The 27,952-nt window shown below is 55.9% G+C and overlaps 1 protein-coding gene across 1 annotated transcript in view; it reads right to left on the minus strand.

Moving 5' to 3' along the window:
* LOC111159474 (glycerophosphodiester phosphodiesterase domain containing 5) overlaps positions 1-27,952 on the minus strand; it is an 82,392-nt gene that overhangs the window by 24,179 nt on the left and 30,261 nt on the right. The window contains exons 3-4 of the mRNA XM_022521982.1: positions 17,068-17,244; positions 1,761-1,864 (exon numbers count right to left, since the gene is read on the minus strand). Coding sequence (XP_022377690.1) covers positions 1,761-1,864; positions 17,068-17,184 — 221 coding nt within the window. The 5' untranslated portion in view covers positions 17,185-17,244. The remainder of the gene's footprint in view (positions 1-1,760; positions 1,865-17,067; positions 17,245-27,952) is intronic.

Below are 27,952 nucleotides of genomic sequence, written 5' to 3' on the forward strand. Positions count from 1 at the left end.
CGGCTCTTGACATCCCACCCTGACCACCTGCTTCTTGCTCACATCCTCTCACTGCGTGAATGATCCCCAGATACTGTCGATACCTGGAGGGCCGGGCCAGGGTCTCCTGGATCCCAGCACTGACTCTAAGAAACCACTGTGACAGGTGAGGGAGCTGTGGGTCTCCAGGCCTTCCCTAAGTCCCAGGCAGGCCTTCCCCCTACAGTCTCCCCCTACACCCATCCTCTGCTTGAACTGCCCAGTAACAGGGCACTTACTCCCTGGGCAGAGTGAGGAACTTCTGTGGACAGTGTGACGCAAGTCCCTGTCCCAGATCTGCCCACATCTTGCTGTGTGACTCTGGAAAGTTTACTTAACCTCTCTAAGCTTCAGTCCCCTCAGATGGTCCCCAAACTCTTTTGGCACTAACTGGCTTTGCAGCTGTGGGTGAGTGCTGCCCTCTCAGGGCCTCAGTTTCCCCATCCATACACGACGGGGGTGGACCCAATGATCTCCCAGGCAGCAACCCTCCAGTTCAGGAGAACTGTCCAGGGTCTGCCGTGGAGGGCCAGCAGGCAATGTTTCCAGCCATGCACTACACAGCCTATGCTCTGGATACCTGGGAGGGTGAATAATTGATCGATGGCATTTAATAAAGGCCAGAGGCCACCTCTGGGACCCAGGCTTATCTTGCCAGGCTGCAGGGGGACAGCAGCACATCCTTTATTGTGCTCATTAATGATAGGGCCACAGCCTCATGCCATGCAGAGGAGAGTTGATCCCCAGACTCCATTAATGGCTCATTAATAGGATCAGCCTAGAATCCTAGCACCACAGCCCATCAGAAGCTCAGAGCCCTAGAAATCCCACATTCTAACCTCATGGCCGCCTTCCAGCTGGAGCTCCGGCCTCCCAGGAAGTGGCCCTGAGGGGTCATGGAGCTCTGAGCCCTCCCATGGCCACGGTCTCGTTCCATCCTCAGAAAGACCTGATGAGGGGGGAGTTAATCCATCTTACGGGAGAGGAAACTGAGCTTAAGAGGGGCTCGGCTGAGTGTGCTCATGGTCATAATGAACTGAGTTTGAGCTGAATATCCAGCAGGAAGGTAAAGACAGCAGGGGATGGCGAGCGAGGAGGCCTGGCTTCCAAGCCCCGTCTCTGCTCCCGGTACCTGCGTGACCTGGGGCCTTGGTTTCCACACCTGTCTGTAGGGGAGTCCCCCGCTAGAACCCAGGGAACCTGCTCCCCTTCTCGTGCCTTCCACTGTCTGACAAAGGCAGGCCACGGAGCGGGTGAGGAAGAAGCAGGTGTCCTTGTGTATCCAGGTACGAGCTTCAGAAGGCCCTGCCTTTGGACCTGAGGCTCATGCCCATAAAGGTTGCTGAGCTATCCTGGAACCCTAGCATCTGCCAGCCCAGCCCAAGGTCCTGCACAGGGATTTCAGATGCCTGGGATCTGGGATCATTTCCCCTGCTGAGGCCCTGGTCTTTTTCTGGGCCTTGGTGTTCTTATCTATGATGAGGTCCAGAGGCCCCAGATCCTGGCTGAGCCCTGCCCTAGTCTTCTGTTCTTGTTTCCCATGAGAGCACACCAGGAAGGAAGCTGTGTTCTCCCCAGCTGGTCTCTGCTCCTGTAGACCTTTGTGCCCTCCAGAGGACTCTGTCCCCAAAACCACACAGAGAGCTCTGAGGGCTAGCCTGGGAGACAGGTTCAAACCAGAGGCCCCCAGTTCCAGCCCAGGGCCCCGGCACTGTGTCCCTGTCCTCCCTGCCCCCACTCACCAGTTGAATTCATCGTAGTCATTGTGGGCCTCCCACCAGAAGTACAGCCAGGTGAGTGTGAGGCCGAAGGTGAAGGTGAGGAGCAGGAACCAGAGGCGTTCCCACTGGAAGAGAGAACAAGGAGAGGGTAAAATGAGGTCAGGGGCTGGCCCCTTGGGCCACCTCCCACCTAGAATGTTCCTCCCGCCTCCCTCTTTATGGCTACACTTGCCAGGCAGAGACTACTAGTCTCTTCGTCCTCATGGGGACCCAAGGCTCAGAGCGGGAAGCGACCTGCCCAATACCACAGCACCCAAAGCCACAAAATGGTAGGGAGCTAGGATCAGAGTCAGGGGTCTGCCCCAGGGATCTTCTCTGCCCCTTTGGCTGAGGCTTTTCCAGGGAGCATTTCTGCCCATTCTGCCCATTTCCAGGAGCAGTATGTGCATTCTGGCGATGGCCCCCAGGAGCAAAGGCCATGTCTGCCCTAAGCCTTTGCACTGGCGTGGTCCTCTGCACTCTGTGAAGTCACATCCCTCACCTTCCCTTCCCACATACACCTGCAGTGCAGGTGTTCCTTCCCACCTCTGTTCCATGCTCCCCATAGATGCACGGAGGCCCAGAGAAGTGAAGTGATTTGTCCTAGTCACACAGCAAGCCAGCAGAGACATAAAGACCAGCGCCCCAGTCTCTGGACTTGAAGCACAGGGTTCTGCACCCCCCCCCCGCCCCGTACCAGGTGCTGGCCCTTCAGACCTGGGCCATGTAGCCCCCTGTCTCCTGCAGGGATGGGGGTGAGGCCCCGACACTGCTGCTTCCGGAGAGGTCTGTAGGCACTTCCAGCTGGGCCCTCAGGTTTACCCCTGCTTTCGTCTGTCCCCTTATCTCAGAAGCACAACCAGCTGGGAACATCCTGCTCTCCGGGAAACTGCTGAGGTCATCAGAACAATCCAGCAGCAGGTGACAGGAAGTCAGTGCAGAAGAGAAAGAACCAAGACCACCCCCACCTTGAGGGGCTGCAGGGCTCTGGTAGCCGAGGCGTCTCTCGCCTGGCCACCAACCAGAACTCCTGCGGGCTCCCTGCGGCTCCTCTAGGCTTTTTTGAGCCTTCTAGCCCAGAGGCATGGCTCTAGCCATGGTATAACCTCTTGAGGGCTTCTCACTGCTTAGCCAAGCAGGGAGGCCCTTCGGGGGATATTCCGCCTACCTCCCTAGCTGCATCCCCTTCCTCTACCAGTTCTCTCACCTTGGCTTACTTGCCTGACATTCCCATCCACCTTTCAAGTCAGCACACACGTCAGCTCCTCTGAAGTCTTCCTGGATTCCACCACCACCACCACACTGCTCCCTCCCGTGACATCAGAGCCCCTGTCTTTAAACTCATGCCCTGTGCACCGCAATCTGCTCCTGGGACCAGGTCTCCCAATCAACCACAGGGTCTGCAAGGATACATGCCCTTAAAATTTATGACTGCAGGTAGGAACACGTACAAGAGGAGGGAAAGATCGTTCACTGCCTAGGATGCCTCCATCCTGTGCCACCAAGAGGCACCACCGTGGAGCGGCTGTGTGTACAGTGTCTGGCGCCAGACTCCTTGTCTCCCAAGCTGTATCGGTGCAGGCATAACCCCTCTGTGCCTCAGTTTATTCGTGTGTGTGGCAAGGACAGTGAGAGTACATACGCCATGGGGTCGATACGAGGATTAAATGAGATAATAGGAGCCAAGTGCTCAGAACCAGGCCCACAAGCCTTCAGTGCTCCAGCAGCGTCTTCAAGCACGCTCTGCCTCCCGGGCATACAGGAGAGGCCCTCGAACCCGGAGGGGCTGTGACACTCCACTCCTAGCACCCACTCCACGCCTTGCCCCGGGCAAGAGGGTCTGAGTTTGGGGGACAGTGAAAGCAGCCTCCTCCACTCGCTGTCACATGCAGAACTCGGGCTGCCTTGCTTCGCCCTACTTTGTACATAAACAGAGCCGTGGAGGTCATAGCTCCCTGAAAGTGGGGGGGTGGTGGCTTCTCAGACGGGTGGCCACTTGTGTCTGTCCCGCCCAGACAGAGAGCAGCACGAGCCCTGGCTCCAGGCCCATGAGGCTCAGCCTTGCTCAGGAATAGAGAAACCCCAGATGGGAACAGGGCAAGCCATGGGTCTTCCTGGAGCACTGGAACCCTGACAGCTGCCCATGAACAGCTGGCACGCTTCCAGGGAACAGAGAAGGGCCAGGCTTCAGCCATGGGGGCTGAGGGCTATGGAGTGCCCCGCTGGAGCCAGCACCCCAGCCTGGCAGGCCTAGCATCCCCTGGGCCTCGACTTTCTCAGAGTTCTTCTTGCTGTCTCCAGTCCTCATTTGCTCACAAATATGAATTCATTTGCCACCGCTACCCCCCACCCCCATTTCCTGCAGAGTGCAGCTGGCTGGTCCCAGGCCAGCTTAAACATCGGTCTTCCAAGACGGAGCCACCTCTGGTCATGACCCAGCTCAAGAGTCTCACAGACTTCAGCTGTCCTCTGTGTCCGCACCTGGGCCTTAGAGGCCACGCACCAAATCGCCCCCAGTTCCTCACACAGGCTCTCACAGGCCTCATCCATGATTCTGCACAAGCCATACCCTTCATTTAGAAGGCAAGCCCTCTCTGGTTCACGGGGCGACTTTCCTCCTCCCCGTAGCCTTCCCTGTCCCAGCAGGGAGAACCTCCTCTCCACAGAGTTTCCAGAACCCTGGCCCCCATGTCTGTTCAGGCAGAGACCCCGCAGCTCTGTAACTGCCTCTGTGGGTCTTCTCTGCTCCACCGTAAGCGCCTTCGAGATCTGGGTGGTCTTCACATTCCCAGGGTGGGGTGGGAGCGTAAGAAAGATTTGATAAGGAAACGATAGCTGAGAAAGACCCTTTCTCCCACTCTGGCATGAGGACACCCACCCAGGAGAGGTTTCACTGGGGGCTAACCACCCACCCCCCACAGAGGGGCCCGTGGGCTTCTGTGCAGCCCAGCTGCCAGTGTGGGGGGGGCCATCTGTCCACAGAGATCGTCCACCACAGCAGGGGCAAGGCCGCTGAACCTGTGGTCCATAGACAAGGTTCTGAGGGGGCTCTGGGTGAGGGGTGAGCCTCAGCCGATGATGGGTCCTATCCCAGGCGAGCAACCTGAATTCAGGGACTGTGGCAGGTTAGAGAACCCACTCCAGGGGCTGGGAAGGGGGCTTAGGGTGAGGTTCAATGCAGGACCCGGGGCAATTCCGACAGATGGCCAGGGAGACCACAGAGGTTGGGGGGCCCACAGCAGACAGGAGCCCTCTGCACTGAGGACCACTGTCCCACTTGGCCAGATCCTGACAGCAGGGCAGGGAGGACAGAGCAAGACTGAGGCACTGCCCTGCCCTGGGCCTGGACAGGGTCCCGGATGAGAAAACTTGAGATGGCAGGTGGGTGAGATGCCCAGGGCATGGTGGAGATGGGGGCCAGGCCTAAGCAACAAGGAGCTAGGAACCCCATTACCAGAACCAGGCATGAGCTGGGGTTGGGGGCCACCTAGAGATGAAAATCTTGGGAGCTGGAAGGTGGGGGCTCCAAGGCCACAAGGAGCCCGTAGATGGGGATGGAGAGGCCCAACCCCAGTGGGGAGGCAGCAGGTCACTGTAAGAACAATCAGAGGAAAAATCTGGATGGTGGGGGCTGGAAGAAAGGGGAAGGGAAGGCCACGAACTGGCGGAGGAAGAGGCGGGCAGCAGCTCCACCAACAAAGGGGCACCAGACAGCAGCACAGGTCCCTTGTTGGGGCTACGACAGGAGAGAGGCCTGGGCCTCCTCCCGGGAGGAGCGCGCTCTGGGGTCACGGCCAGCTGTGAGGGATGGTGGACCCGCTGGCCCTCCCTCACCTCTCCCAGTCTGCACAGGGCTTAGGGGTCTCTATCTGTGGGTTTTTATCCCCATCCAAGAGCAAATGAAGACCCCAAGCCTCAGCGAAGGGCCAGCACATACAGCTGAGTGAGCAGTGGACCCCATCACTAAGAAGGGGCACTCATGATGCTTACCATCAGTGTATATTTTTATCATGGCCCTTTCCCAGCAGATCCTGGACATGGCCCTGGAGGAGGGCAGCCTTTTGCTAATTTCACCAAGGCTCAAATATGCATGAGTAGAGGGGAGTCAGAGGTTGAGCGACATACCCAAGGTCACCTAGTAGGGGAAGCTGGAGGTGGGATTGAACCCAGGCGTCCTGATGGAGGCAGTCCTCTGAGGGTCCCCTTTGAGAGCTAGCCCTGCACAGCTCTCCCCCAAATCCACCCTTGCCGGCTGGGACCCGGTATAGTTGCCCAGTGTGGGTCACTGCCATTCCTCGCTCCCCTCTCCCTGGGCACCACACTGGGCCAAATCTCCTTCTCCTTCAGGGAGCGCCCCCATCCCTCCAGCCCTTGAAGACATTTTCCTGAGCAATTCTGCACAGACTCTCGGTACCCACCAACTTGGCCTTCAATCCTATTCTGAAATTTGGAGATGGAAAGAGCCTGGGCTCGGGAGGCAGATGGACCACTCTCTGCCTCTTGGGCAAGTGAAACCCTCTGGGCCTCAGTTTCCTCATCTGCAAAATGGGAAAATAACCCCCTACCTTGCAGGTCTGATATTGAGTGAGACGGTATATGTCAGTGGCACAGGGGAGGTACATAAAAGGGTACCATTCCCTGGGCTGTGGACTCCTTTAGGGCAGGGATGGCTGAACTAGGTCTGTGTGACCTGGGCCCACAGAGCACAGGTGGTGTTCGGACCTTGTGTGAAGAACAGAAGAAGGTGCCAGCATGACTGACCCAGAGAGGCTTCGGGCCAGTAGCGGACAAGGTCATCACCAACCCAGACGTAGCCTCAGGCTGAGGCCGCGGGCCTCCAGGAACCAAGGGAAGGAGGTCCTGTGATACGCAGCCGCCTTCCTTCAGAACCTTCTAGCCGCTGGAGCAGAACAAAGGTCAGGTAGTCCCTGAACTGACCGGGCACAAGGGGAAGCGGAGAGCAGCTGGGAAGGGGCCAGGCCCTGGCTGTGAGCTCACTAGGCTGCTCCATCCCTGAGCTGGCAGCAGTGGGAGAAAGAACCGCAGAGGCCCCAGCCTCAGAGGCCAGGGCATCCAGCCCCGTGCCCCCTGCCTCATCTCCTCTCATGCTTGTCCCCCGCTGCCCCCCAGGAAGGCCAGTCCCTCCATCCTGCACCAAGCCACAGTATGCCAATTTCCCAGAGGCCACTTCTCCTCCTCGCTGCCTCCTGCTGATGGTCACGTCTTCTCCTCACCCCTCTCTGTGTCTGTCCCGCCCACCCCAGAGCCTTCTGCCTTCAGAGAAAAACATGCAGTGCCGAAAGAGCTTGTAAGCAGCAGGGTCTCACGCAGCCACAAAGCCCGGGCTGCAGCCACATCCCCTACACGGGAAGTGTGGGCCCAGGCCCTGCAGCCCCCTGCTGGCCCCACGCTGCAGCCCCGAGCCAGGATGCACCCCCTCAAGCAACCCCCCCACTCCCCACCACCCAGGGTCCAGAAGCCAGCCTTGGCTTGCCCACAGACTTCAGTGTCACAGGACGGCAGAGCCAGCACTGGGTGCTGGCCTCTTGTTCCCCAGCTGTCACCACCACCCCCGCTTTCCCCGGGCAGAGACTGCCTCTGAGCCTCCAGGAGAGGTGCTCGCCCTGTGTCTCTTCCTGCAGCTCCAAGGCTGGGCGCTCTCCCTCTGAACTGAACGTCCTTCCTTCAGAGCCAGCAGCCGGATAGGGACATGCTGCCTCTGGGAGCCCAGCAACACTGGTTTCGGACCCCAGACTGGCCACCAGGAGAAGACAAGCGTTTATTCTCTTGAGCACCAGCGCCTGCACCGTAAAATGAGGCCAGCAGGTTGGCAAGGCGGCACAGACCCGCAAGGACCTGCAGTCCCTCTGTCCCTCCCTGAGGTGCCACTGACCTCTGCCCCCTCCGCGGCCTCCCTGAAGCTGGCTCTCTGATAACACACAGAACAAGTCCGGCCAAGGGGCAAGAAATATTGGGGTCAGATGACCCGGGGGTGGGGGGAATGCAAGCAAGAGCCACTGGACTATACTTCTCAGCCCTCCTCCCCACAAGCCTCAGGGCTGTGTGCCACGAGCTTAGGACCAAGCCTCAGCTTCCTCCTCTGTTCACAGGGATGACATCACCTCCACGTCATGGGACGGCTGCCAGGCCCGCATGTGATTACAGATGTAAGCAGTAAGTTGCCAAATCCACGGTCGTTCCTTTAATTATCATTTCACATCTGACAGCCCTTTAATTACATGAAGACAGTGATCAAGACCCCCCCCCCCCCCTGCCACCGCCCCCTGCTCTACACCAGATTTTTTCCGGCTGCTGAGGACAGCCAGTAGCTCACCTGCCCCCAGCCCAGGGTGGGTGCCAGGGTCGGTCGGGTGCACGGATGCCCCGTGCCCACTCCCAGCCCCACAGTGCCAGCTGCGGGAGGACAGAGCCCTGCGTGAGCTCTTCACAGGGTGGGGGCAGGGTGCTCCTGAGACCCCCCTGCCCGCTCCATCTCCTTTCATCCTCTCTTCTCTCAGCTCTGCAAAGCAGGCGCTAGAGCTGGAGGAAAGCAGGGCTTGGAGAGGGGAAGTGAGTTGCCCAAGGCCACAAAGGGCAACCCTAAGAGTGAAGCCAGAATTCACACCCAGGTCTGAGTGCCTTTAGCATCTCCAACTATCCCAGAGCAGTGGTAAGTAGGACAGGTAATTATCCTTGTCTGACCAAGGAGGAAGTTGGCTCAGAGGGGCAAGGCCTGGCCCAAGTTCACCAAGTGAGTCATAGGCAGTGCCAGGCCAGGAACCCTGGAATTTCAGTTAGAAAAGAGTTCAGAGACCATCTCGCCTCATCCTCTACAGACCCCATTCTGAAATGGAAAAACTGAGACCTGAAGAAGGGGAATAGCCTGGAAGCAAGGACACAAGATCAAGACATGGTAAATCAGTACGGAAAGGATGGCGCATTCAACAGATGGTGTTGGGACATCTGGACATCCGTTTGGTAAAAAAATTAGACCCCTACCTCACACTCCATACCAAACCAAATCCCAGCATCTCCCCCTCTGTGTCCTTGCCACCACTCTCTTCTAGTCACCCTAGACACGCGTGCTGAGTCCTGCACAGTGGGAGGTGAATGAGGTCTGGAATCCCGTTGGACCCCCACAGATGACCGAGCAGACAGCAGGCAGCTCCAGTCCTAGGAACCACTGTGGCGAATAGGACTGCTCAGGAGAGCACAGCCAATTACAGGAGGGGGGAACAGTCTGGAGGGCTTCCTGGAGGAGATGCCTGCAATAAAGTTGGAAGGAAAGGGCTTGCTGAGATGACAGGTCAGGGGGCCTGGATTGGGGCAGAGGGAGGGAGTAGAAGTATGATGGCGCAGAGCTCAGCAGCTTTTATTTGGGGGAACTGGCTTCCTTTCCTATGGGCGTATAAAAGCTTTCTCTATGTCAGAGTATTTGCTTGCATCTATACTGTATATTTTCTCTTATTTGATCATTTTACTTTATTATGTTTTTTTAAAAAAGATTTTATTTATTTATTTGACACAGAGAGACAGCAAGAGAGGGAACACAAACAGGGAGAGTGGGAGAGGGAGAAGCAAGCTTCTCACTGAGCAGGGAGCCTAATGTGGGGCTTGATCCAGGACCCTGGGATCATGACCTGAATCGAAGGCACACACTTAACGACTGAGTCATCCAGGCGCCCTGACTTTATTATGACTTTTGCATAAAAATTTAAATTTTGGGGGTGCCTGGGTGGCTCAGTCAGTTAAGTGTCTAACTTCAGCTCAGGTCATGATCTCAGGGTCCGGGGATTGATCCCTGCATGGGGCTCCACGCTCAGTGGAGTCTGCTTGTCCCTCTGCCCCTCCTCCCCAACTTGTGCTCTCTCACAACACATGCTCTCTCAAATAAATAAAATTTAAAAAAAATTTAAAAAATTTTTATGTAGTCAAATCTACCCCTTTTCCTTTATAGGTTTTGTCTTTGGTATTGTGTTTAAGAAAGGTAGCTCTGCGGGGCGCCTGGGTGGCTCAGTGGTTAAAGCCTCTGCCTTCGGCTCAGGTCGTGATCTCAGGGTCCTGGGATCGAGTCCCTCATCGGGCTCTCTGCTCAGCGGGGAGCCTGCCTCCTCCTCCTGTTCTCTCTCTGCCTGCCTCTCTGCCTACTTGGGATCTGTCAAATAAATAAATTAAAAAAAAAAAAAAAGAAAAAGAAAGGTCTCTGGGGTGCCTGGGTGGCTCAGTGGGTTAAGCCTTTGCCTTTGGCTCAGGTCATGATCTCAGGGTCCTGGGATTGAGCCCCACATCAGGCTCTCTGCTCAGCGGGGAGCCTGCTTCCCCCTCTATCTCTGCCTGCTGCTCTGCCTACTTGTGACCTTTCTCTCTGTGTCAAATAAATAAATAAAATCTTAAAAAAGAAAGAAAGAAAGAAAGCTTAAGTCTATATATCTGACTTGTATTTTATACTGGTAATTTCTTGGCTTCGTTGTTTACATTCAAATCTGTAATCTGCCCAGCTCTCTGTCCGTCTCTGTCTACGGCTCCACGTGGACGTATGCGTGCACAGAGAGAGGCTGGAAAGCCATTTCTCTCAAGTGTTAAGATTAGAATTCCTTCTACTTTACATCTTTCCAAGTCGTTTGAATTTTTCAACCAATGTGTACTTCCTAAATAGAAAAGAGGAGTTTAAAAATAGAAAAAAAATACAATTTAATCCATCTGGAATGTATTTGGGTGTGAGGTAAGAGGCAGGGATCTAATTTTACTTCCACCAAATGGATGCCTCAGCTGTCCCTGCACGGTCTGTGAAGTCTGGCATCATTTCTGTGCTCATGATGTGCGCGCGCTGCTTCTAGGCTTTCTAGTCTGTCCCAGAGCAGCCCGTTCTCCATGGGTGGGCGCTGCCTGGCGCTGCCTGGCTGAGCTCTGCACCCTGTGCCGCCCCTGGGGTCCCCACTCTGATTTAAGGTCCTCGGCACCACATGGCCCTGCAGAGCCAGGAGAGAGGTTGAGGGGTGCCTACCCATGGAGTCTGCCCTCTTGCAGGCTAGGTCTCGGGCATGCCAGCTCTTCCAGTCATTGGCCTGTTTCACCCATGCCACGTGCCAAATAGGGGGACTGATGTACCAGAAAAGCCTGGGAGATGTCAGCTGGGAAGGGTGTGGAAGGCCCTGGCAGGATTACTCTGGCCCTGACCCAGGAGATCTGCGGGGAGCAGGTGGCCTGGGGAGGTTTATAGCATTAGGGCCAAAGCAGGGAAAGGGATTAGAGTCCCCACCCACAGCCAGCTCCTGACAGCCTAAGGGGCCGGATTGATTTTTCTGGGCTACCGAGAGCCAGGCAATTAGGCCTCTGACTGCCCTTGCTTCTGCTGGGGACCGCTGAGAGCGGCTCATTAGGCGGGAGATGGAACCAGGCCCAGTCTGCAGCATCCCGCCTCCCCGCACACATCCTGTGGGCTACACCAGCCCACGGGGAGATGGGAGTGGGAGCGCTGGGGGACCTTAGGAGGGGTTACCCCAGGCTCTTAGAGGGCCCTGCCAGGGTTGCAGAGTGCTGGGTGCCAGCGCTCCCTATCATCTCCCACCCTGCTTGGGCTCCCTAAGCAGACACTCAAGGTGGTCACAGAATGTTAGCCGCTTCCCTTGGAGTGCATACGGGCCAAGCCGCCACACTGCCGGGCACCCTGGGCACTGGCCGGGAAAGAGCTGGGTGGAGTGTAGGGGTTCCTGAAGGCCAAGACGGGTGTGGCTTTATTGCTGCAATAAGGAGGATAACACAGGTCTTATCCCCACTCTATTTGTTTTATTATTTTATTATTATTATTTTTTAAAGATTTTATTTATTTATTTGATAGAGATCACAAGTAGGCAGAGATGCAGTCAGAGAAAGGAAGAAGCAGGCTCCCTGCTAAGCAGAGAGCCCGATGCGGGCTGGGATCATGGAGGACCTGGGATTAGGTCAGGACCCTGGGATCATGACCTGAGCTGAAGGCAGAGGCTTTAACCCACTGAGCCACCCAGGTGCCCCTATTTTATTTTTTTAAATCTCCATTTTAGGGATTTAGGGATCAGAAGGCACCCCTCTGACCTGCTGGGCCCCTTTTTGCCAAAGCACCAGGAAAGGGAACAGGGAAGTTTATAGGGTGAACACGTTTTCACCAAGGTTGGGACAGCGGTCTCCCTTGTACAAGATGTGAGGTGCACTGGTACCCCCTTGGGGCATATGACTCTGCACCTCCATCTAACCCATAAGCAAGCTGAGGCCCAGAGAGAGTCTGACCTTGCCTAGAGTCCCACACTAAGTCGCTGATAGAGGCAGGGTGGAGTTCAGGCCACAGGTCCCTGGCCAGGGATGCCCAAGCACTTTCAGCCAACTGCAGTGACACCGTGGAGCCTATGGCAAAGGCGGCTTTATCCAGGGAGCCCACCTTGATTCCCGAGTGGGACACACTCTCCCCTGGAAGCCCACCTGATGGGGCTAGGACAGTGAGGTGGGGACCCAGCTGAGGAAGTCTCCACCCCCGGGGCTCCTGCACACTGCCGGCAGGGTCCAGTCTCTGCTCCCAGGGTGGCCTGGGAGGTCCCGTGGCGAAACCCACACCCTCATCTGCCAACAACAGCCAGGAGCACCAGAAGGCAGTATGCACCTGTCTACAAGTGTATGCTCGCCCCCTCCCAGACCACCCAATCCCCAAGAGCTCATAGGACGCCTTGTCCTGGGTGTAGTCAGCAGGACTGCAGGCTTGGTCCCTAACTGGCTTCCTCACTACTCTTCCATTCCCCAACTCTGTGATCCTGCTGGCCCTGCTCCAAGACCTGGGCCCTGCTCCCACAACACTGAGTCCCTTAGGACACACAGAAAGTCACATTCCATGGGGGCAGCCCAGGCTGGAGGTGCTACGGGAGCCCAGGGAAGTGGGCCTGGTTCTTTTTATGTTTAAGGGAATAACTCTTAGAGGAGTAAGCATTTGCCACAAGCCTCGCAAGGTAAAGAGAGAAGGGGCATTGCAAGCGACAGGGCAGCCTGAGTACAGGCCCAGTGCTATGAAGAGGTGAGGCCATCCTGGGAGGGGTTGGGTATGGGGGGGAAATGATGGACTTCCCCCAGCAGGGGTCTTCCTGTGTGGCTGCAGGGGCTCTGGTCATAGGAGCTAGGCCACTGGGGGTGGGGAGACTTTGTTGTGTCCCACCCCCCCTGTGCTCTTCCTGGACTCTGTGGGGACCACTCTCCCCCCCACAACCCCCCACCCGCCCCCGGGAAACAGCATGCTTTCCCATTTCCATCTCTGGTCTCTGGAATAGCCTCACCCGGCTAGACTAGAAATCAGGTGATGGGAGGCATCATACAGGACTCCCTCAATCTCTTCCACAGATAGCTTTTTGATTACACCTTCCAAGCGTCTCTAGAATTCCTTCCTTTGCCAGGAGCCTACATATGCCTCCCCCAGGTGAGGCCTCAGCCCTGCTATCTGGCTCCCTGCTCCCCCACCTCCCCTCCAGCGTCTCCACGCACTCTCCACAACAGAACCAGACTGGTCCTCACCCAGCCCGAGTCTGGCTGTGCTCCCTCTGCCCGGGATGGGAAGCAGGCTCCCCAGCACAGCCTCAGGCTGCCACCACCTAGCGCCTAGCAACGACCTCCCTCCTCACACAGAGCCACACGGAGGCCAGATTGCTCTCAGTTCCCAAGCACAAGAAGCTCTGGCACCCACAGCACCCCGTGCCTCGAACACTTCCCCATCCGGCTAGACAGGACTAACTCTCAGACAGCAGCTCAGGCCAGCTCTCCTGTCTGGGGTTTTCTTGGGCCTCAGCAGTGAGCACGCTGGGTGGCCTGGCTGTGTTGGTTCTTGTTGAGGAAATAGGAATTGGAATTGGTGCGTCCCAGACAAGATTGCTGGTATGGAGCCCAAGGTGTGGGGGCACAGGCCTGGGGAGGCAAGCAGAGGGCCGCGCATGCCTGGCCTCCAACCCTGTGGCTTGAACAGATCACTTATCCTTCCTAGAGCCCTCTCTGGCAGACAGAGGGGTCAAACGAGCTTAAAACAGCCTTCGAAAGGCAAATGCACACAGAAATACAAGAGAGATGACAGCTGATGTCCGTCTCCTTCCTCATCTTGAGCTGGGAAGCTTCCCCAGGTGATTGACCTGAATGCCCCTCGCTACATGAGAAGCTGGTTTGGACACTGTGTTGTCTCCCCCAGACATGCAGTCTTCACGGAGCCCTGGGGGACAGCCTGAGAACTGTCTTCTGTCCTACCCGGTCCTTAATTGGCAGTATTAGAGTAATGAGTCACAGACAACAACCAATTAATTATCTCCAGTTATAAAAAGCTTCACTTCCCCTTCCTAGCTGTCGAGTGAGCCAGCCTCCTGCTGCTGGCTCCTCTGCTCCCTAGGGGCTGGGGGCAGAAGAGGGCATTTCACCTCTCCCGTTGGGTCCTCAGTTTCCCGTTCCCTTATGTGTCCAGTGTGTGTCCTGGGCCTGGGGGACAGTGAGAGCAAAGGCTCGGGGGAGGTGGGACTGCATCAGGCTGGGGGGACAGGAAGGAGGCTGCCCCCAGGATCCATTCCAGTAGGGCGGGGCCCCTGTTCATCCCAGAACCTTGGAGGGCTCGAAGTCTGGCATTCAAGCCACGCCCACTCTTGCCCCACTTGTAGGGCTCCTGGTCCCATGCTCTTCCTCCCTCTGGCAACTTCCCAAATCCTCCTCCTGCCCCTCCTTTCTTCCCCTTCTGGCAAGTTCTCGCTTAATCACATACGCAAAACCTGCTGTCCTCCCCTCCAGCCTTCATCTTCCTGTGGTTCCTCTCATAAATCTATCCTGGACTCCAAGTGTGACGTGGCTTGAAGCCTCAAATTCTCCATCAGCATCACAGTAAAATCCACCCCACAGCAGACCTAACAGGGCAACTCATGTAAGCTCTTGCCCCCCTGCATACAATAGGTACTCAATAAATGTTAACCGTTACTCTTGGGCTTTATTTCCCAGCCTGAGCAAGGCCATGATGAAAGGCTCCTGTGACTCACCACCAGTCTGTCGCCCCATTTCACAGATGGGGATCAGAGAGGTCTGGCTTCAGAGAAGAAATTGATTCAGGGCTTGTCTGAGTTGGGAGGTGCTAGGGAGGCTCCCTCAAGAGGACTTGAGAGGAGGCAGTGCCTGGGCAGGGGGAGGAGAGGGGTCCCCAAGGTCTTCACCAAGGGAAGGTGGGGATGAGAAGAGGCATAAGCAAAGGTGGAGCCCCTGCCCCTTTTGGGGGCCTTTCCTCCACTGCCTTGGCAATGCCCCTTCACACCCAGCCTGTGCCCCCAGAGCTCACTCCCGGGCCTGTTGGTTCAGCAAAGCTTACGGAACACCTGCTCAGCCCCAGCCCTGACTCTGAAACACCAGGTCACTATTCCCCTCCCTGTGTCGGGCCAGAGAGCCCAGTGCCCATCATGGTCTCCACCCGGGCATCTAAGGAGGGACTGGGAAGAAAGGGGATGGGGGGAGAGAGAGAGAAAAGGATGAGCAGGCTGAAGCTGGAACCCAGGAAGTGGGCGGGGAAGCGGAATGAGGTGGGTGACAGGGAAGGAGGAGGAGGCTCATCTCAGCTGGGAGCTTCGGTGGGTCGCCTGAGGGGAGCTCACCCCAGTCTGCAGATGTCCTAACACCCAAAGCTGCCACAAAACCCCCTCGCAGCCAAGCTGGCCTGGGGCCTCCCGTAGCCCCTCCCACCCTTGCTCCATCCTTGGCACCCCACATCCTTGGCACCCCAGATGCTGGCATTTGCAGACACAGCCCCGCTTGGGCTCCCAGTCAGCTCAAAACCGGCCTCAGCCAACCACTTCCTCCACCCTGGGCCCCGTGCTGGCCGCAGCAAGGCCCTATCACTTCCTGACTCTGAAGTCTGGGATAGGCCTGCCCTGGGCCCACAGAGGGCTGTGAGATGTCCTGGGGGCTCTGCCTTCCTCCAGCAGCTACTCTGATGAGGATGATGGCCAAGTTGCTCACTGCTGGGGAGCTCAGCCGTCCTCCTCCCTAAGCGTCACTGCCCCAGGTCCAGATCACAGCTCTGCCCCCTCACTGGCATCCCTGGCTTCTGCTTCCTTGTGCACAACGGTGGCGATGACATCTAGCTCCAGGGCTTGGTGGGAGAATTGAGAGAGGCCGTGTCAGAGCTCAGCACTGTACCCGGAACAGACACCTGGGGCCAGTCGCCCACTGAACTCCTGCCTTTCCCGACTCGGGGAGGACCTGCTGCTGGCCCCTGTCCCTGGGACCTGCCCAGTGGCCTGGAGCAGGCCCTTGCCTCTGTTTGGCATGTCCTCTTCTCTGGGCTGGGAGTGGGGACATGGTAATGTCAGACCGTGTGCTCACCAGGTAGCACTTGCTTCTTACCCCTTGGGGACTGTGAACCCAGGCTCCTGACTCAGGCCAGGGCTCTGTTGGTCCCCAGCATGGGCAGAGAAGGAGGGCAGGAAGGTAGACAAGCTTCCCCATGCTCCCCCAATCCAGAGAGCGCCCCACCCCCGCCGCCAGTGATACTTGGCCTCTGACCTCAGCTGGGTCACCCACACCGTTGGCCACTCCAGCCTGTTTCAAGGCTGGCTCAATTTGGACCCTGGGTTCTTTGTTTAGACAAGCAGGAGAGAGGAGGAGAGCTGTTTTCCAGGCAGCAAATCTTTTAGATAAATACTATTTATCTCCCTCCCTTCCCTCTTGAAGGAGTTGGGTTCCTTCAGGGAAGAAACTAGATCCAGCGGCTAACAGTGCCCCAGGGACAGAAGCGTCAGCTCAGCTGAGGGTCTGGCCTGGGGTGCCGGCTGCCAGCTCGGACAGGCCTGCGGCTCAGGTGACGATACCCTGGTGCCAGCCCATGGCCCTGCCAGCTCCCAGGTTCCAGGATGGCCCGGCCTACCTCCTCACCCTCCCCTCCAGCCACCCGCCTGCCCACCTGCCTAGCTGCCAGGAAGCTGAAGACTTCTGCTCACCTTGGCAGGGGGCAGGCGGGGGTGAGAGCCCTTCCTCTTTGAGTGTCCCTCCTAGGTGTGCCCCTTTCTGCCCAGACCTCAGGAGCATCCCAGGTCCCAGGTGTCAGGGGAGAGTTCACTGGCTCCATCTGGGACAGGATGGCCTACTTCCCTGCCCGCCTAGTCAGGTAGATTCTGAAATGACCATGGGCCTGTTTTAAAGAAGGAAAAATTGAAACCCAGGGGGGCATTGACCTGTCTGGAGCCCCATGGCAGAGTGACGGAGCTGAGAGCCTTGCCCCAGGCACTGCGGTGCCCCAGGTCCCCTGCCCCATCCCAGGGCGGCTCACCGGTGTGGTGTCATCATGGGACCGCTGGTAGCGCTTCCAGCGGCAGCCGTAGATGCCCGTGAGGCAGGAGAGGCACAGCTGGGGCTCATAGTACTGGAGCGGCTGGTGTCTCACCATACTCTCGCCTGCCGCCCCGGCGCCTGGCCCTCAGGCGCCCATGGAGGCCCCTGGCAGCTCCTGTGGGAGGAAGCACAGGCCTGTGAGGAAGGGGAGGCACAGGGTCTTGGCCCCAGACGCAGCCCAACTCGCTGCCATGCAGTTAGGTGCCAGTCCCTGCCCAGGGCCCTGCCGTGTGGCGTATACAGCTCGAGGCCCACACAATGGCAGCGCCCCTGGGCTGGTCTCCCACCCCTCACCCCAGACCCAGTCACCCCCAGCCGCACCTGCCCCACACCTGTCGCTGCTTCCTGCGCCCAGAATGCCTTTCCCTTCGAGCTCCACAGGGCGCCATCCTTCCCCTCCTCTCCTTAGGTCTTTGCTCAAATGTTCTTTCCTCATCCACGCTTTCCCAGGCCCCCTCCTATAAAACCTCGACCCCTTCCCAAGGCCCTCAGCCGTCCTCAGCTTTATTTTCTCAGTCACGGCCTCTGATGTACTTGGTTGAAAATAGGCCAGGCACGGGGTGACCCCGGTATGCCTCCCGTGGTAGGTGTTGGGTCCCGGAGCCGATGGATAACTGGACAAACTGATGCTCAGGGAGAGAAAGGGACGGTGCCCGGCAAGCAGGCCAGTACTGGGCTGGGGCCGGTCTGAGAATCTGCTCTCGTCCACAGTGCTCACAGCTTTGGGTTCAGGGAATCCTGTCATGGTTGCGGGAACAAGGAGAGTTGTCTTGTGGGTTGAGTCGCTGCCACCAGCAGCAATTGGCCCGGCCCTGCTTGGCACTGTGGAGATGCCTGCTGGGGGCTCTGCCACTCGGGGCTAGCCTCGGCCACATGGCCTCTGGCTCCGGTGCCTCACACACCCTGATGAGGGGCCTGGGGCTCAGAGAAGCCCAGTGATTTTCCAAGGAGTGAGGACTCAACCCCGGGTCCGTGGGACTCCAGAGACTCGAGCCACATGGTATGTATGGGGTCCTGTCCTTGGTCTTGGGGACAATGTGAACAATGTGAACGCAACAGGCACACTGATGCCCTCAGGGCCCCAAAGGGCCAGTGAGGGACAGACAAAGCCTCTCACTTGCACTAACTCTTCTAGCAACCTTGGGAGGAATTAGCTTTTTATCAAGATCAAATTCAGAAGCCAAAAAATTCACCCTTTTAAAGGGTACAATTCAGTATTAAGCATATTTAGTTTTTTGTGTAGTCACATAGTTATACAACCATCACCACCGATTCCAAAGCATCTTCCTCATCCCAGCAAAACAGCCGGACCCATTAGCACTCACCACTCCTCCCCCTCTCCGTCGCCCCTCTCCTCTTCCCCCAGACCACTAATGTACTTTCTGCATCTATGGATTTGCCATTTCTGAACTCCTCCTGTCATTGCAGTCATACAGTAGCAGCCCTTTGTGTCTGGCTTCGTTCATTTAATGGTTCTCGAGACTCACCCTGTTGTAGCAGGAGTCAGTGCTGCCTTCCTCCTCAGGGGCTGCAGGACACTCAGTTAACGGACAGACCATTTTACCCATTCATCAGCTGTGAGACCTCTAGGCTGTTACCACTTTCAAGTTGTCACGAATAACACCACTAATGAACAAGTTACCGTGTGAGCGTGCTTTCCTCTCTTGCACACACATGCTTTGGAACGGAAGTGCTGGGTCATACGGCAACTGCATATTTAACCTTCTGAAGAATGGCCAAGAGTCGTTTTCATAAAAACAGCAAAGCAGCGCACCATTTTACATTCCCCACATATTGTCATTATCACCCCCATTCTCCAGATTCGGAAATCTGAAGCACAGAGAGGTTTAGCCATTTGCCAAAGGTCACACAGCAGAGCCTGTCAGTCTGGCTCCATGGGCTTTACTCTAACCCGGGGGTTGGCAAAGTGTAACTCAGGCACCAGATCTGAGTGGCCGACTGTTTTTGTATAACCTACAATCTAAGAATGACTTTTCTCTATTTCTATAGTTCAGGGGCCAAAAAAAAAAAAAAAAGAATCAAAACAAGAATATCCTTGACACATGAAAATTATGGGAGAGTCAAGTTTCAGTGTCCATAAATAAAGTTTTATTGGCTGCACCACATCGTTCGTTTACATATCATCTATGGCTGGGGCAACAGAAACTCTAGAGGGTAGTGGTTGTGACAGAGACTGAAGGGCCCACAAAGCCTAGAACTTACTGCCCAGCCCTTGACGGGGGCAGTCTGCTGACTCTGGCAGCCTCCAGGCTGGCCAGAGCGGCTCATGAGCTGGTATTCTGGAGAGAGGAAACACAGGTTGTCGGCACTTAGCATTGTGCACGGAGGATCAGGATACACTTCCAGGAGGCAGCCAGGGGCTGAGGCCTGTCTCTAAGTGCCCCAGGGGCCTCACCAGAGGGGCAGGCTGGGCCTCAGGCCCACCCACTACTTCCACCTTGGCCTCACTCAGGGCCTCTACCTACCCTCATCCCCCCACCCCACCCCCCACCAAATGCTCACCTCAGCACTGGGATTACAGCCTCAGTTTGGCAAAGGGGGTGGGGAATGCATTAGGGCTTTGCTGGGAATATCGACTGACTGACTCTGGAGCCTCCTAATTGCTGGGAATTGTGTGATGTAGCCTCTGAGCCTGTGGCTCCCCGGGGAGGCCTGTGGACCACAGTGCAGCGGGCTGGGGGCTCTGGGAGCCAAGCCCAGCCCAGTGCTTAAGGGCAGTATGGATGGTGTATGGCTGCAGTCTGGGGACTTAGGTCCCATGGGGATGGGGACAGGGGAGGGGCCATGGGGGTGCTCTCAGCTCCGGAAGGAGTGTGTGCTCACAAATGTACTCCCGCATTTGCAGCCTTGCAGAGGGGGTAGAAGGCCAAATCTTACCCCAAGATGAGGCCTCTACTGGTCAGATCAATCACATCTGTCTCAGCTTTGCTCCGTGGCTGGGGCCTCCGGGATTCTTCCCTGATCCTTGATTTCTCAATCTGTAAAATGGTTAATGGCCTTTGCCAGGACTCCTACAGGAGACCAGATTACAGGGGGAGAGTGCCAGGACAGCAAATGGCTGCAGGGACCAAGGTACAGCAGGTGGGCATTCCGTGAACAGGAGCCCACACCCAGGCTCTCCTGTTCTCACCCGCCTCTCCCAGGACTCCCAGAGCCCAAAACTGATGCCCACATGTCCTCGGCCCTCCCCTGCCCCGCCCCTACACACTGAGTCTTACAAGGCACAGGAATGAAAATTCCACTACATGTTAGGGAAGCAGACACTAGGCCTCAGCTCAGGGCTCAGCTGATCGTGGCTCTGAGAATCGCCTTGCCTCCCCTCCCCGCCCCCCTGCCCCATGAGTTTTCACACTGTTCATCACTGCAGGGGAATTCTGGGGAGGCAAGTCTCTTCTCTCTCCTCTGCATGCTCTCCTGGGACCTTTTCGTCCACTCTCGGGGCTTCAGTTACCAGGTGTGGCCAAGCCCACTCAATCGTTCCCTCATGACTGGGACAGCCAGTGGCTCCTAGCTGCCTCCAGGGGTGTCCCCCAGGCCCTACAGACCCAGCACAGGCCACACTGACCTCCTTACCACCTCTACCTTTTTCTGACATCCTTCATACCCTCTTCTCATGAGCCCCTTGGCCACTGGTCTGGCCCGGGTCTCATCTCTCCCCTCAATAGGAAATCCTCTGGCTCCTACGGGGGTCACACCCTACCAGTCTAAGGCCTGCCCTGTGGCCAGAGTGAGCTCTTTCACAGGCAAATGACCAGGATCTGGCCTCTGACTCTCCTAGCTTCACCTTCCAGAACTCGCTGTTCCTTCTGCTAATGAACACCTCCCCACACTTTGAGTCTCAGCTCAGATGTTAACCTTCTCCAGGGAGCCTCCCCTGAGCTCCAGCTTTAGTTAGAGGGCTTCCCAGCTTCCCATAGTCCTGAGTATCCCTCAGTCTTCCCCAGGCACCCTGGACAAACATGGCTGACAGGCTTGCCTTCCCTATGGAATGGCCTGAGTTATGCCCATGTCCCCAGTGACCAGCCACAAGAGGTGGGGGGCACTGGGGACCTTCCGGACTGGATTCCTGTGGGGGCCTGGAAGTTCTGCTAACAGAGGTATGCTGTTCAGTCACTGAGCAGTCAGACATGCTCCCAGAGCCCAGACTCTCCCCAGACTCCCCCCCCCCGATACCTCCCCTTCCTGCCAGGGCTAATGACATTACTTAGGATTGATCGATTTTTCCAAGCCACCTCCAGGGCTGCTAATACCAGCCAAGTTCCTAAGAAATCCCTAGCTGGGACCTCCTCCTGGCTCTGGGATAAGAGAAAGCCCTCACCTCTGAGCCTGATGTTCAAGGGCACCCCTCGGTCCAAAGTTCCATTTTCTGTCCAAATTCCCAGCCCCTGCCCTGAACTTTTACAGCCTCCTATTTTATACACGGAAGGGCCTGCAAGGGGTTGTGCCTGGGATGCAGTGAGCCCCTGCTAATGGAGCAGGAGCATGATACTGACACCTCCAGGTTCCTCTCCTATCTTGACATCTCGGGCACAGACCTGACCCTCATCCCTGTACTTCCCTCACATGACCGCCACCCTCACTGTCCAGGACCATGCTGCCTGCAGCCCCCAAGCCTGTTCTCTGTCCTGAGAGTAGAAAGAATTTCAGGCCAGCTGTCGGTGCCCAGGTTCCACCTTGGTCTTCAACTGACTTGCTGTGCAACCGTGGACGGCTCATTAGCTCTCTCTGAGCCTTACTTTACTAGCCTGAGAAATGGGGGACTAGATGGAATGACACCAAAAAGGACCCGAGCAGGGGCACCTGGGTGGCTCAGTCAGTTAAGCGTCCGATTCTTGATGTCAGCTCAGGTCATGATCTCAGGGTCGTGAGATTGAGCTCTGCAGCGATCACCACGCTTGGCACGGAGTCTGCTTGACATTCCCTCTCTGTCTCACTCTGCCCCTCCCCCTGCACTCTCTCTAAATACATCTTTTTTTTTTTTTTAAGGTTTCATTTATTTATTTGACAGAGAGAGAGACGGCACAAGCAGGGGGAGCAGCAGGCAGACGGAGAAGCAGGCTCTACTAAGCAGAGAGCCCGACGCAGGGCTCTGTCCCAGGACCGTGGGATGATGGCCCGAGCTGAAGGTAGAAGCTTAACCAACTGAGCCACCCAGGCATCCCTCTAAATAAATCTTTAAAATTCTTTTAAAATGGGGCACCTGGGTGGCTCAGTGGTTTGAGCCTCTGCCTTCGGCTTGGGTCATGATCTCACGGTCCTGGGATGGAGCCCCGCATCGGGCTCTCTGCTCTGTGGGAGCCTGCTTCCTCCTCTCTCTCTGCCTGCCTCTCTGCCTACTTGTGATCTCTCTCTGTCAAATAAATAAATAAAATCTTAAAAAAAGGGGCGCCTGGGTGGCTCAGTGGGTTAAGCCGCTGCCTTCGGCTCAGGTCATGATCTCAGGGTCCTGGGATCGAGTCCCGCATCAGGCTCTCTGCTCAGCAGGGAGCCTGCTTCCCTCTCTCTCTCTCTCTCTCTGCCTGCCTCTCTGTCTACTTGTGATCTCTGTCAAATAAATAAATAAAATCTTAAAAAAAAAAAATCTTAAAAAAATTTTTTTTTAATTCTTTTAAAAAAGGACCCAAGGCTGCAATAAAAAGGAACAAAACCTGGATATATGCTACAACAGGAATACATCTTAAAAACACAGGGCCGACTGAAAGAAGCTAGTCGCAGAAAGTGACATGGATTATACCTGGGTCGTCTCCTGATGACAATCTTCCCAAGTCGAGCTCCACGGCCTTCTTTTATGCATTGGAAACATGGGCCCTAGGTGAATGGATGAACAAACCGGTCCTCCCCAGACAACAGAATCAGTCTCAGGGACAGAGAGAAAAGCACAATCGAGCCACAAACACGCATGAAGAGATCTTAACAGCGTGTTGTTCCGTGACAGAGGCCAGTCTGAGAAAAGACTACACGACTGCACGATTCCAACTCTGTGACGCGCTGGAAAAGACAAAGCCGTGGGAGCAGTAAAGAGAGCAGAGGTTGCCAGGGGTTGAGGGCGGGAGAAGTGCGCAAGATTTTTAGGGCAATGACATGATTCCATACGATGCCGTAATAATGGGTGCATGTCATCAGACAATTGTCAAACCCCATAGAATGTCCCACAGCACGAGTGAACCCTGGTGGAAACTAGGACTTCGGTTAATGCCGCTGTGTCAGCATTGTCTCAGCAGTTGGAACGAACGTACCACCCCAGCATAGGATGTCAATAAAGAGGGCATCTGCGGAGGGGAGGGGAGAGTATAGAGCAGTTCTTTATTTTGTGATCGATTCTTCCGTAAACCTAAAAATGTTTCCCAAAGGCTATTAATTAAGTACCTGTGCATTCAGTTTGATACTTATATCAGTCGATTGATGAATAGACAGATAGGTAGGAGGGAGGGAGAGACTAAGCAATTCACCCAAGGCCAAACTGCTAACTGGGGAGGAGGGAAGATGTGAACCCAGGACTGTCAAGTCTTTCCATGGCCCCAGCCCCAGGGGGAAGGTCTGCCCACATTCCTGCTGCCTTCCATGTCTGCGCCGGCCACGACGCCCAGCAAACTGCACATCAAAGGGCCAAACCCAATATTTTAGTTGGCACCAGGGGAGCAGGGACAGGGAATGGGGCCGAGAACCCAGGGGAGGAAAAGGGAAACCCCTGATGAGGAGGAGGAGACCTGAGCTTCTCCAGCAGCCTGCCAGGGCCTCGGGGAGGGAGGCCAGGCACACGAGTGCACAAGGAACAGCCCCCTTTCTCCTTGGCCACAGCTGCCCTCACTGGCCTCAACCCCAACCCAGCCTTGGGTGATCAGCAAGCTGGGTGACCCCACAAGCCTCTGGCCTCGGCTTTCCTGTCTCGGGATACAGGACACCAGATGATAGCCTTTTAACCACTTGTTTTCTCTTCAGCCTCCGGAGAAAACTGGAGACAGGGCAGGACAGGAAGGAGGGAAAGACAAACCCCACGGTCCTTGCCCAGCCTGAGAAGAGGCCCCTCCCTTCCCAAGAGTAATGCTGGGAGCCCTGAGCGGGCTGCTGACTAGAACAGTCAAAACAATGATGACAGCTGCAGGAAGGCCTGTGACATGGTTAGAGCCCCAGGCCAGGGCTGCCCCCGCCAACATGCGTCCAACATCTTTGATGAGGACCACGGTATAGGTAGTCATAGCCTTGGTAACTCACAGTGATTACCCCAACATTCTCCTAGAGTAAAACCCCAGGCATAAAAGGCACAGGGCTATGAGGACATGTCCCCATAGTGCTCAGGGAACACGGCCTCCCTGTGGTCCTTCCTCACTGCCCCACATCCATCGCCTGTGCCCAGCGCAGATGTGCCTGTCTACGGCCTTTGCTCTGGGCCCCTCCGCCCATCTTCAAGGCCTGGAAAACTCCTACTGAGCTCAGCTCAAAATTCCCTCTTCCAGGAAACCTTCCCTGCCCACGTCAGGGTCTCTTCTGGGTCTCACTAACTCCTGTGCCTCCTCGGATCCCAGCGCTAATCATTGTAGGGTGACTTCTAGAACAGGGCAGACTTATGCGGAATTCAGAAATAAGAAAGGATCTGTGGCAAAGTGGGGGGACACGGGGCTCTAGGTAGGGGGACAGCACAAGGAAAGCCTGGTGGCTGAGAGGCATGAGCAGGGCTGAGGGCGGCCCCAGGCTCCAGCCAGCAAGTGAAGCCCCATGTGGGCACCATATGGGGGAGGGGGGGCTATTGCCAACAGGAGACTCCTCGCCCTCTGGGAGCCCAGGGGTAGCAGGGCACCTCCAGGTCACCCATCAAGATACCAAACCCAAACCCACTGAGACAAATCCCTGGCTCTGGCTCAGTGGCAAAAGCTTGGGTTCTGCAGGAGGCTCAAAGAATCAATCAGGCCATAATTAGGGTCATTATTCGTCTCTTTCCACAGTGGTGCCAGGGCTGCCTGTTTATCCAACACTTCCGTGCCAGGAGACCTCTGATTTCCCTTCCCCTCCAAGCAGGCCAAGCCAGACTGATATTCCGGGCTGGCTCCAGACCCCGGCGATGGGCTCCCCAGTTCTTCCGCCCCTCCTGGCCGTCTTCCTGAAGAAAGGGCTCTCTGCTTCTCCCTCGGGATGGGATGGCTTCCTTGGAACTGTGGCCTCAGGGACGATTTATCCCCTACCTAAAGCTCTTGAGCTCCCTCAGTCTATGTTTAAGAAGCCTCCGCTCTGTGGCAGGCCCTGCTGGGAGCCAAGAATGATTCACAGAGAATGAGATGCGAACCTTCCTCTCGAGGAGACAAGCACGCTGCCCAAATGGCAGCTACAGCTACAGCCCGCGCCCGGTGCTTTCCAGGGCACGCGGGCCTCCACACACCCGCTCACAGAGCATCTGGCCAGCTCCGCAGGGAAGCAGCAGATCCGTGATTTACGGATGGACGGGGAGGAGAGGCTGGTGGAGGCTTGGATAGGTGTGCCGAGCTTCAGTGAAGGCCCTACAGCGACAGACACAGGGGTCTCGGGCATGTTTGTGGCTGCAGGCTGGACAGGAGCCAGGAAGGGACCCTGCCTGGGGCACCTGGCTTCTCTTGACATAGGCGGGACCACTGTTTCCCAAGTCTGGACTATGTGTGTGGGCTGAATAGTTCACAGGAATGACCTGGCCTTGCCCTAAATGTGGAGCTTAGCATCTCAGAACTTAAAATCTCTAGCTCCAAGCTCTCAAAACCAGGGTCTTAGAATCGACTCACTCAAGACTCATACAATCACGAAATCCTGGTGCAGTCCAACAGGGATCTAAGAACTATCCTTGGATTTTCAGACTATCTTTGGATTTCAGACCATTTCAAATGTCAGCAGAGAAAGATCTGGAACATTCCATCCAGCCACCCTTCTCATGCAGAAATCCCTTGTACAGCTCCTAGGGGTGGTTCCCCAGCACAGCGGCCTGTGTGGGCTTGCATACATCCTGTGATAGGCCCCTCCCTCCCTGGAGGGCTGACTTCTTCCCCCCTGAAGCTGCCAGGACCCCTACTGCTGCTACCCACTGGCACTGACAGGTTCTCCCCGGAGCAGGCAGAGTGAGCAAATATTCTCAGGGCTTCTGGCAGGGCCTCAAGAATCAGCCTGGGGGCTTGGTGAGGGGGAGACTTCCATCAACCTCTCGTCTCAGCTGACACCCCAGTCCCTCCCAGGAACACAGTGATTCAATCACAGGGACTAGGCTGACTTTTTTCAAGGCCTCTCCCTGGGTCCTCGTGAAGGGGGGCACCCAAATGGGAGGAAAAGGAGAAAGCTGAGTATGGCAGAGACTTGCACTGAGCAAATCTATCCCTGCCCAGTTTTTACCCCCGGAGGTAATGGAGAGCAATGATTTATTTTATTTATTTATGTAAAACAGCAGTTATCATACAAACGGGTTTCCCAAGCAGGCCCTTGGGGTTGGGAAGAGAAGCAAGGCCTACCACTTAAGGAATCTTTCTCTTGCTTCCTTCCCCTTATATCTACCTGCGTAGCCTCACCTCCCCCTTACCCCTCTTCACAGCACTCTGCTCCAAGCGCACCACATTATCCCATCTCCCCACCTCCACACCTTTTGCTCAGGCTGGGCCCTCTGCCAGGAAAGCCCTCCCCACCACCCCAGTTCAAGTCCTATCCATCTTAACAAACGGACCCTGTGCAAAGCTCGGTCGGACCCCCCCCCCCCCCCAGAAGCCCACTGCCTCCTGTCTCTGTGTTCTCGTCATCTGGCAGAACTCTCCAGACATGATCGCAGGTCTCTGTGCCCAGTAATTATCTGCTTCCGTAGTAGCTGCCTTGCCTACCAGGCAGGATTTCAGAACCATTTAGCCAAGCTTTTCTGAGGAGCCCAGTGTCTGTGACCCTGCACAGGGCGATGGGGACACAAGATACTCCAGTCCCCATCCCCACGAGGGGAGTCACTGTGCAGGGGGCCTGTGTCTCTGCACTGGGCCTGGCACCAAGGAGGCCGTGGGGTTATCTGTCAGTCGGAAAAGCTGGTTGAATGTGCAGCAGAAGGAAAGGAGATCAGAGCCTCTTAAACCACGCAACCGCGCAGCCGTTTCTGAGCCCTTTCCACTTCTGCTCCTGAAGAATAATTAGCCTCTCCCAATTGACAGGAAAAAAGGTTACTAAAAAAAGTCTCAATTAAGTATTTTCTCCCACAATTTTTGCTTAACCCCCTGAGATCTGTTTACACACATCTGCTCTGGGTCTAGAACAAGATGACCTCAGCCTTAGCACAGAATACTGACTTCCTGTTACTCTGTCTCTCTTCATCGTGATGTCCTGTGAAGGACAGGGGCCCCTCTACTTCCAGGATGTCTGAGAACCAGGGGCCTAACCTTTTCTTGCCTCCTTTCAAATGTCTAGGTCTCCCTTCCGTAACCAAAGAAAACTGGACTTACTCGAATGCTGAGGAAGAAAGCTGCAGGAATATGCTGGCCCAGCATGCCTTGAAGGTTCATGCCAGTTCCATGATTCAAGACCTCCAATTCCACCATTTGCTATTCATTCCTTTGGCTGAAGCATCACTTTCTCTAGGATTATCTTTTAAAATACCGATCCCTCCTAGAAATGGGAGCCCTTTAAACTCCCAAATTGAGGGTCAAGGAAACTTAGTTTAATATATGGCTCTAAAGACAGGAAATCACAGGGACTGAGAATGTGCACTGAGAGCCAGTCTGCCTGGGTTTGAGACCCAGTTCTACCACCTACTAATTGGTATAATACCACCAGACCTCAGCCTCCTTATCTATAAAGTGGGGATAATAATAGCACCTCATGGG

The sequence above is a fragment of the Enhydra lutris genome, unplaced genomic scaffold (genome assembly GCF_002288905.1).
Source record: "Enhydra lutris kenyoni isolate GAN:26980312 unplaced genomic scaffold, ASM228890v2 scaffoldscaffold68, whole genome shotgun sequence".
Taxonomy (NCBI): domain Eukaryota; kingdom Metazoa; phylum Chordata; class Mammalia; order Carnivora; family Mustelidae; genus Enhydra; species Enhydra lutris.